This window comes from Lytechinus pictus, chromosome 5 (assembly GCF_037042905.1).
Source record: "Lytechinus pictus isolate F3 Inbred chromosome 5, Lp3.0, whole genome shotgun sequence".
Classification (NCBI taxonomy): domain Eukaryota; kingdom Metazoa; phylum Echinodermata; class Echinoidea; order Temnopleuroida; family Toxopneustidae; genus Lytechinus; species Lytechinus pictus.
Window position 1 is genome coordinate 10,255,911 of NC_087249.1, and position 10,939 is coordinate 10,266,849.

The window sequence follows — 10,939 nt, forward strand, 5'->3', positions numbered from 1 at the left end:
GTTGACCTGAAAATGACCTTTGACCTTACCATGTGACCTCTGACTGCAGCATAACATGCAGGTTTCCCAAGTCCATCTACCATCCAAGTTTGGTTGAGAACTTAAGGTTGCGGAGTTAGGTGTCATAAGAGTCTTGCATGTAAACTTTAATGTTGACCTGAAAATGACCTTTGACCTTACCATGTGACCTCCAACTGCAGCATAAGATGCAGGTCCCCCAAGTCGATCTACCATCCAAGTTTGGTTGAAAAGTGACTTACGGTTGTGGAGTTTTGTGTCATAAGGTTTGTGACGGACGGACGACGTTTGGATCCCTCAGTCTCGCCTTCACCTCTACTGGGCGAGACAAAAATCTTGTTACCATGGCAACAATGTTTCCGCCCACACCAAAATCAATAGGCAGCTTTGCTTTACCATAATGGACCTTCATGCCACATTAAAAGATGATCGGAGAAGAAATGCAGCTGGTAGAGCGCTCACAAGGACATCTCTGCTATTTCCACAAAAACTCTTGTTGCCATGGCAACGGTGTCTCCACCCACACCAAAATCGATAGGCGGCTTTGCTATACCATACTCAACCTTCATGCCAAATTTGAAGATGATCGGAGAAGAATGCAGCTGATGGAGCGCTCATATGGAAATCTATGCGGCGGCGGACGCGGGTGCGACGAGGCCAAATCCATAGTATCCCCGAACTCTGTTCGGGGGATACAGTTATTCCTTATCCCAATTTGAAGAGATTTTCAGTGCTTTGTTTGTCTGATTTACTTTACCTAGATTCAAATTATGTCATATTATTTTTGGCCTGGAGCTAAAGTACCCCTTTAATTTGGGAGGGTAATTCAAAATATTTAAGGGCTAAGTTTTGTAAGTTCGTTCTTGAGCAACTTCTTCCTGAAATTCTTTTTTTTTCCAGATTAGAAAGAGAAAGCAGAAAGTGGACCTACACTCAACAAGTTAGATAAAAATGAGGAGGTATCATTTTATCATAAAGTTTATGATAAACAATATCTTGATCGACAGTATATAGCAGGGGTTCTCAAACTACGGCACGCGGAGCTTCTCAATCCGGCCTGCGAGACTCTGCTGGGTTTTTTTTTTATCACTTTTAAGTCACAATATGAAATATACATGTAGCTCAATATGATTACATTGTGTATCCATGTAAACCTAACCATAGTAAAAGTAATGGCAGTCAAATAAATTTGACTTTTAAACAAAGTTTAGTGGAGACTTTTCTGTCTGTTCGATCTACTTTCTTATTAGATGACCAACGCTGTTCTCACCATGTTTGGATCTACATACAAGTGCGAAAGTACATTTTCCACAATGAACATTTTAAAGAACTAACTCATACTGAAGTACCTGGACAGGGGCAGTGGAATGGTTTTCAAAGTGGGGGGGGGGGGGGGAGGGGGGGCTGGCCATGCAAAAAATCACAATCATATGGTATTTTTTACATTTTTGTACATGGTTTTGGAAAAAAAGAGGGCGGGCTAAAGCCCCCCCCCCCCCCCCCCAGTGAACACTTGCACCAGTGCCTTTGTCTGGCAATTACACCTTTTGTGCCAAGGTTCAAGCAACTTGTTGCTGACAGACTGTCACTTTTCCCATATTGAAAGTGACTAGGAGACTGACATCCTTGTTAGAGTCTACAACAGACATGCTCTATTATTCATTCTACTTTGACTACAAAAAATATTGATACTTCTTGACATTAACCAGGTATGTATAGGTACAACCTAGATTCATTTTTAAAAAGTCCCGGGGGGGGGGGGGCCACTTACATTGACGAGTGGATACCATGCGCGACCAAAAAAACGCGTAAAAAGGATGTCTTTTTCAAGATAGGGCACGTACGTACGTAACGTGATAAGGGTGTCAAAAACACAAAAATATTGAAAAAAGGGTATCTATTTCGCTCGGAAAAATAAACGTGTTTAGGGTCAAATATGCGGGGATCATAAAACAAAATAAAATTGTTTTATAAAGGATGTCCCTTTTACCCCAACAATACGTGTTTAGAGTCCGATTTGCCATGTTTGCGCGAGGTGTGGAAGGTGGGGCCGTACTAAACCAAAATAATGGTGTGACATAACCAGTGTTGTAGTGCCTTGATGCTCGGCCTTGGCCTTAAGGCGCCTTAAGGCCTACTTTTTCAAAGCCTTGGCCTTGAACATTCAAGCCTTGGCCTTGAGAGGGCCTTGGCCTTGCCCTTGAGGATTTTGAGCCTTGAAATTTCAAGGCATTTTCAAGGCTTTTTCAAGGCATTCTGTATTTTGTACTTTTATTTGCTTTTATAAAAGTAATTATAAATGTTTCAATTGTTCTGTATATCTAATGACACAAATGGTCAATACTACCAGTCAGCAATAGCAGTAGCAGCAGTATAGTAGTAAATGTACTACATGTAGCAGAGCCATCAATTGTAATTATCACCATTATCAAGAATTATCATCACATAATCATGTAGCAAGAGAAGTGATGAAAAATAACATTATTTATTGGTAATATCATGACTAATAATGATAATGACAATATCAATAATAATGATAATAATGATTATGATAAAGATTATAGTGATTTTATGGCAGGAATAATTCTGACTGCAATTTTGACAACAATTTTCATACTTTAAAAATAGCTAACTCTAAAGAATGATAACAAGGTTGATTTCTATTCCATTATGGTTTTCCTTGTATTATTTTCTTTGACCAACAAGAATGTTAAAAGTCTTAATGATATTCTGAAAAAATTTGGTAAACTTGAACACAATCTTCAATTTTGTCATTTCCGAATGGGCTATGTCAATGGCATGATGAGCCAAAATTTTTGAGAGGCTAAGCATGGCATATAGAGCAAAATTTCTGCCCCCAAAAAGTTGAAAGCGATTGAAGCGAGCACAATTTTTCACCCTTTTATTATTAAAAAAGCTAATTTTGTGATATATTGTGACAATATGTTCAGAAAATGATATCACATTTAAATCCTTTCCTTTTATAAGTTTATTCTTGGTGGTGGAACTTCTTGTCTCGCTCTTTTTTTTTTCTGGGAGGGGGGGGGGTCCTGATATTTATTAAACAGGCGAGAAAGAGCAATGGGAAGAGAGATAGAGAGGAGAAAGGGGAGGCTGGTTAGGCAGAATATACTGCAAAATCAGTTGATATGTTGATTGGCAGTGCATTTAATTGAATTGTATATATTTCGTTTTGGGTCTAGTGTCTCAAATTGACAAAACAAAGTAAAAAAAAAAGCTACTTAGTTTTAATCATATGGTTTGACAGTGAATTTAATTTCACTAGTTTCAAGGAAATAAACAAACAAAACTGACAAGAGTCCTAAAAATGACTCATTTTCAGGTCAGCATTTGACAATTTCTCTTCCCACCCCCCCCCCCAGAAAAATTATCTGTATGAAAAAAATGCCTGTTTTCCAAAATCGGAAATGCCCTTTTTTCCAAATTAAATATGCCCTTTTAAAAAAAGAAATACCTTTTTTATAGTAAAACATAATACATTTTAGTTCCAAAATCATCAAATTTTGAATCGCGCACGCATAAATTATTGTTAAGTATAAAGGTTCTCATTTTGTTCCCATGCACAAAAAAAAATGCTTAGAATGTCCATTTTTCAGGTTGGAATTATCAATATCACAAATTTTGGAGCTTGCGCTTTGCGCTCGCATCATTAATTGGTGAATTATGTATCCTATTTATGAGTCACTGAATGCAGTCAAGAACAGCTTCCTTTCTGGTCAGTAAAAATTTCAGCTCGCGCTTAATTCTTTAGTAAGATGCACATCTTTTTCATGATTACAAAAACAGCTCGGAATATTTAATTTTCATTTCTTATTACACGAAATGTCCAGAAGTTTGAGCTTGTGATTTGTGCTGGCAACATCTCACAAGGCTGCGCTTTTAACAGTAATTAGCGCCATAATTGACCAAAAATCGAGTTTTACAACTTCAGAATTGATTTTTTTTCAAAACCGCTTGCTCGCTACGCTTTCTTGCAGAAAAGTAAAGCCTAAGTCAAAATATCTGTCCTATCAATTAGAAATCACTTAAAAAAGGCTTTGCTGAACTAAAATTCTACAAAACACACAACTTCTTAATGCAGTTGATAATCTCATTTGAAAATATCTGTTTGCACCAAAATGCTATTTTTTTAGCTTTGACCCCCCCCCCCCCCCACAAACAAAAATATGTTCTGCCTCCCCTGTCTCAGGGAGTAGAAAAAGACATATGTTGAGATTGGGCATGCCAGGATCAGATCACCTTGGTAATAATAATTATTGCAATGTAAATCGCCTAGAAAAATAATGTATTAAATAAACAAAGGTAACTATATTATTATTTTAATAATATGTCTAAATCTATCATGAAATTATTTTCATTTATGTACAAGGGTTAAAATTTTCGCTCGCTCACACCTTTTATACACGTTGTCTTGTGTGTCATGTCTGCCGCCTAAGAATTGTTGTCTCATTGTTCCATATATTGAAAGTTTGAAAATGCCTTGGCCTTGGCCTTGGCCTTGAGGTTTCCAGGCCTTGGCCTTGGCCTTGGGTTTCCATGGCTTGGCCTCGGCCTTGGGTATTGAAGCCTTGGCCTTGGGTATTAAAGCCTTGGCCTTGGGTATTAAAGCCTTGGCCTTGGCCTTGGAGGTTTGAGCCTTGACTACAACACTGGACAATAAAATATCGCTGTACTTGTTTAGGGGTTCATTTCAGGGAATACTTGCCAAGAGTATCTTTTTGTTATAATACTTGTTAAGGGGTGCATTTTCAGAATATGGAAAATACATCGCTGTACTTGTTTAGGGGCTCAGTTCTGGGAATACTTGCCAAGTATTTGTTTCCAATACTTGTTAAGGGTAGGGTTTCACACACCAATACTTGTTAAGGGGTGCATTTCAGAATATGGAAAATACGTGTTTAGGGTGTTTTTCAAGACCCCGTGGTCGCGCATGGTATCCACTTGTCAATGGAAGTGGCCCCTCCGGGAAAAAAGTACTACAATTTTGTTATCATTAATATTGACTCTTGCTGTATTTTGAAATCTTTTCTAATTTGGTCTGCATTCCATATGAAACTGTTATAAATTTGTTGGATTAAATGCTCCCAAAATAAGGGCCAGATTGCACAAGAGAGCATCTAGGACCCGACCGCAAGGGTCTTTGCGCTTTGCGCACATTTTTTTCTAAGTATCCACTTCACCCTGGCCCTTTCAGTTTACTTGGAGTCTCATCTGGCCCTTCAAAGAAAAAGTTTGAGAACCCCTGGTAAATGTTTACCGAACACGAAAATTAGTGCTGTAGCCGAACTGCCGAACCGAACGGAAGTTCGCCGAACTTGGCACTTCCGAACCGGACCGAACCGAACCGAACGCAAAGGACTGGTTCGGTAGTTTGGTAAAAAAAAAAAAAAAAAAAAAAAAAAATTGTTAATTTACAATGCATATGTCCGATGACTACATAGATTTAAGTATAAATTTTAAAAAAAATTATTGGTTAGTGATTGTGCACACAAAAATTCCACTCAATATATTTTTAAAATCCACTATGATAGCTCCCATCTCGTCTTTGATTGAACTGTCCTGAACTTAAGAATATTTTATTAACATGAATATATTTTTTCTTGATAAAATGAGGGGACATTTTGAAGCTAAACTCGGTATAAAAGTGTGGTGTAATTACGTATTGCCGTAATCGATCGTGATCGTAACCGGACCTAATCATTTTGTATTTAATAAAGAAAAAGAACAAGACATAAATTCATTCCTCGTAAATGACAAAGTATGACAGCTTCGGTCTCGTGTTTAATTAAATTTTTATCCTTTTCATTTTTTTTTTATAAACATGAATTTATTTTTTCTTCATAAAATGTGGGGACATTTTAAGCTTAACTCAGTTAAAAAGTGTAGTTGAATTACGTAATGTTGTAATCGGAGGTACATTTAATTGTTTTGTGTTTAAAAAAGAAAAAGACAAGACATAAATTAATTCCTTGTGACTGACAAAGTAATGGTAAAGTATATATATTCTGAAATTTCCATATTAATATGAAATATAAATAAATAAGAGATGAAGGAATGAGGTTGAAAAAACAGAAAAGATAAAAATTCAAACCAAATGAACGCATGTTCCATGATCGATGTTCCGGAAATGGTTGGTAAGGAAAGTTGAAACAGGACATCCAAACCGTGACAACCTGCTCTCAGTTGCTATTATACAGGTAAAATTCGTATTCCGAACTTGAAACGTTTTTCCCTTGTCAATATTTTCTAAAAAGTGGTTTAATCTGGTCAATTACTGAAAATGAAATGATAAATTATCAGTTCCGTCTTAGTTCTGACGATCAACGCCGAGTGATTTCACACTAAAATACACAGTACAGTCCCATGTACTCATTTTCGTGTTGGAAATATGTTTGAAGTCACGTAGCGTCGATCTTTCTGGACCAAGAATGGACTGATATTTTATCTTTTTTACAGTAATTGATTGACCAGATTTAACCACTTTTCAGAAAATAGGGACTTTCTAAAACATTTCATATTCTTTGGAATGTGAATTTTACCAGTATAATAACAAGATATCGCTCAATTTTTTCAGCACTATTTCTGTAAATAGTATTTTTTCCATTGCGGATTGCACACCTTTTTCTATGTTTTAATTACTATTACAAATTCCACTTGGACATGTTTGTAGCAATTTTCATTCTTGTCTTCGGTTACTCATCATGCAACTGAGGAATGTTTATACTCTAAACAGTAACATTTGTATTTCTTGCGTTATATCTGACAAAATAAAATAAATAAATTAGATTTTTCACACGCAGCCTCTCATATTTTCCTTTTTAGTATCATACAATCACACACTGTTGACTTTATTTACTCCATTCAAACCCTATTTTTACCTCAACAAATAACGCATTACCGCATAATTTGCACAATTATCATTATGTATAAGTATTCTATAACAATACAGAATATTAGTTAATAAATTGTCGAAATTACTTAGTTGAATCAATTTTTATGTCGCACAAGGGTCTCTTTCATTGAAATATCAATGAAAGGTGTCTCTAAAAGGACACCGTGTTCTAAATAAGGGAAATAATGAAAATTTCGATTTTATCCAGTTATGTTTGTGAATCTTTAAAGTTTTTTTCTCTTTTTACCTCATAAAGTAAGCTCCATACCGTACATCAATTCTACAATCAGTAATGAATAAAACATTATTTGATCTCCTTTTATTGAAATATATGATTTTATGAAAAGTCATCATTCCGAAATAAAGGTTCAGGTGACGATGAAGACTAAATATTTTTCCGATACTATCGATATCAAACGATTTCGCGGACTTGGAAGACAAAATTGCCTTCGTGAAATGGAAAGCACTGATTTGTCCCCAATCTTCCTATCTCGGAAGAATGGTCCTAGGACGTTCCTACGCATCGCTCATCTCGTCATGCAACAGGCCCTAGATTCCCCACACCACAGGCAGGATGGTAATGAACCCTGGAGTGGCACCAACCCAAATGTTGTGTCTGGACAATCGATTTTAATTACAGCCATTTGCCGCATTTGAAAAAAGTTAACATAAAACTAAAAGTTAAAACGAGCAGAGTTTCATCTCGAAATTGTTAGTGCAGTCTTTAGGCATACCGGCAATACAAAACTGAACAAAACTTAATAAAGTTACAACTACTGTCTACTGAATTCATAATTTTGGTGCAATGCAAAGATAAGAAAGAAGCTTTCAAAAATGTTTAATTAAACTGTTACCCGACCCCCCGTCCAAAGCTAACGACAACGTTAAAAAAAAATTGAAACAGGTGAAAAAAAAATCAACAGACATTAGATTTAGGCCAAAATTAAATTGATTCAAACGACCGTCAGCAGGTCAGTGACTGACGTGACGTCCGTACATTTGCATTTAATTTAAATAACTTACTGGGATAGAGAGATGTAAATCGTCATTGGTATCCATGAAAAACTTGTCACTTTGTTCAACAGATCAGAAGGAATACCGGTAGTGCAATCAAACTCCGGGATCAAATACTTTTGAGTCTATGATTACAAATCTAGCTGGCCTGCGCCTGGCGATGTTGTTGATGTCTGGGTTCGGTTCGGTTCCGTATGTATGATTACGCAATACGACAGTCGTTTATTTTTCCTACCCCATCTTGAGGCAAGTTCCGGCTCCATAAGGGATCGGTTGTGCTCAGCTCGCTCGGCGCTTGCCAAGGGGGGGGGGGGCAGTGGCGTAGCTACGGGGGGGGCCTGGGGGGCACGTACCCCCCCCTGAGATTTGGTGTGCCCCCCCCCCCCCAGGTGCCCCCCTGAAAAAAAAAATGGCAGAGCAAAAAAAACGGAGAAAGAATTAAGAAAAGGAAAAGAAGGAGAAAGACAGGAGGAATTAAGACGAGTGAATAAAATAATGTGAGGGGAAGACTTGCAAAAAAAATATTTCATGTTACAGCTATATAAATTTTTGCTTGCACTTCGCGCCAGAATTGCCTAGCTGTTCGATTATCTTGCTCAATAGGTTGACATGGAGCAAGTTTTGAAGTCAATATACAAAACATATTTTAGCTCGGACATCGAGCTTTCATTATTTTTTTTCATTTACAAATTTAAGTACTCTGTAAAATGTCCGTTTTATGGTCTACATATTATCAACATTTCAAGCACATGCTGCGTGGTCACATTGTTTGATTTGCCAAGTTCCTATTGTCTTATTGTATTCCCTAAAATTCCATTAAACAAATTTATGTATTCAAAATGCCCACATTCTAGGTCTAAATCTAAAACATGCGCGATAGCCTGCATGTTCTTTATTTAAAATGTACTTAAATTATCCAGTTTCAGACCAGAATATCAATAATTGTCTGATCACGCTTCACGATTGCATTATTAATGATACCCAATCCTATGCATGATTTACAAAATATGAATAGCGTGTCACGCTTTTAGGTCTAAAATCTCAATTTTCTTCCTCTCGCGCTCGCATATCCCATTTATGAATACAAAAAGTGCTTAGATTACGGGTTGGAATGTCAAAAAAAAATTGCTCGCGCTTCGCGCTCCCATTATTGAAATGTATACCCCGGGATCTGTACATTTTAAAAATCTTTTAAAACAATGTTTATTATGCAACGGTGCTAGTCGATCCACTCACGTATAACAAAGGAGAAAGAGAATCATATTAATCGTGCTCCTATCATATCATTATTAACAGGAACTTGCAGAAAAAGGAAAATAATAATGTTTTAACTGTTTCCCGACAGTGAATAATGACCCTAGCTAGCATCTAATAAATTTTCTGATAGTGGGTGTAAGAAGGCCTGGTGGGTGGTGTTCCATAAAGCTGTTCGTAAGTTAAGAGCGAATTTAAAGGGATGGTCCGGGCTGAAAGTATTTATAGCTTGATAAATAGAGTAGAATTCACTGAGCAAAATGCCAAAATTTCATCAAAATCGGATAACAAATAACAAAGTTATTGAATTTTAAAGTATAGCAATATTTTGTATAAACAGTCGGCATGAATATTCATTAGGTGGGCTGATGATGTCACATCCCCACTTGTTCTTTTGTATTTTATTATATGAAATTAGGTTTATTCATATTTTTTCCTCCAAGAACTAGCTAGAAAAATTGGATTGACAACTGATTTAGTGCATTAAATATTTATTGCTGCAACTTATTTCATTCTTAGGGAGACATTTTATTCACACCATATGAAATAATGAAAAAAATATGATTTTATGTAATAACATAAGAAAACGGAATGTGGAGATGTGACATCATCAGCCCACCTAATGAATAATCATGACGACTGTTTTCACAAAATATTGCTAAACTTTAAACTTCAATAACTTTATTATTTGTTGTCCGATTTTGATGAAATTTTCGGCACCTTGCTGAGTGAATTCTACTCTATGTATTAAGATATATATATTTTCAGCCCGGACCATCCCTTTAAGAACGACTGGTGATCATTTCTTGTGGTAAATGGTATATACCTAAATGTCCATTGGCGATGGTTTAGCACGTGAGAAGGGATCACCAGTCGTTCTTTAAGTCGTTCGCAGTAATCATCTTGTTCAGGATCACACATTATGTATTGCCCAAAATATTAAATCTTCAGGCGGACAAAATACATGAAAGTTTTTAAGAAAATCACTCGCGCTTCGTGCTCGCACTTTTTATAAGGCTTAGTAGATTATTTAATGTTTTTGTTGTTAACAAAATGCAAAAGCACCTCAATGAGAAGCTCGGTCGCTTCACTTCCTCGCTTTTAAGTTTTTTTCAAAAAGTTTACGCATGCTGCCCCCGCCCCCCAGTGGCGTAGCTAGGATTTTTTTCCTGGGGGGGGGGGCACTGGGGTGTCCTTGCTTTTTCTGGGGGGTAACATTTTTTCCGGTGTGTACGTATGTGTCACAAGGGCGGATCCGACTTTCGCCAATAGGGGATGGGGCCCAAAATTATCTTCACCTATATTTTCCCCATCAGTCACTTCTTAGTTTTATTCTTATAAAACAACATAAACATGAAATAATCTCATGAGCCTTATAAAAAGTGCGAGCGCAAAGCGCACGCGATTAAAAAAAAAAACTTTCATGTATTTTGTCCTGAAAATTTAACATTTTGGGCAATGTAATGTGTGATCCTGAACAAGATGCGTATGTAACTAGATGATTACTGCGAACGCCAAGCGCAAGCAGAAATTTTCAATAACTGTTCTAGCATGCATTATCGAAAAGGGACCTGTTAAGGACTGCTTACAGTTACCCAAGAAGACGGTATATATTTCAATATGGGAGCGCGAAGCGCGAGCATTTTTTTTTTTTGACATTCCGACCTAAAAATGGTCATTCTAAGCACTTTTTGTATTTATAAATGGGATAGTTATGTAACTTAACAATTGAAGCGAGCG

The 10,939-nt window shown here is 36.7% G+C and overlaps 1 protein-coding gene across 1 annotated transcript in view; it reads right to left on the minus strand.

The window, feature by feature from the left end:
* Window positions 1-8,151, minus strand: part of LOC129260531 (uncharacterized) — a 31,568-nt gene extending 23,417 nt beyond the window's left edge. The window contains exon 1 of the mRNA XM_054898499.2: window positions 7,955-8,151. Within this exon, the coding sequence (XP_054754474.2) occupies window positions 7,955-7,990 (36 nt within the window). The 5' untranslated portion in view covers window positions 7,991-8,151. The remainder of the gene's footprint in view (window positions 1-7,954) is intronic.
* Between the last annotated feature and the right edge of the window lie 2,788 nt (window positions 8,152-10,939).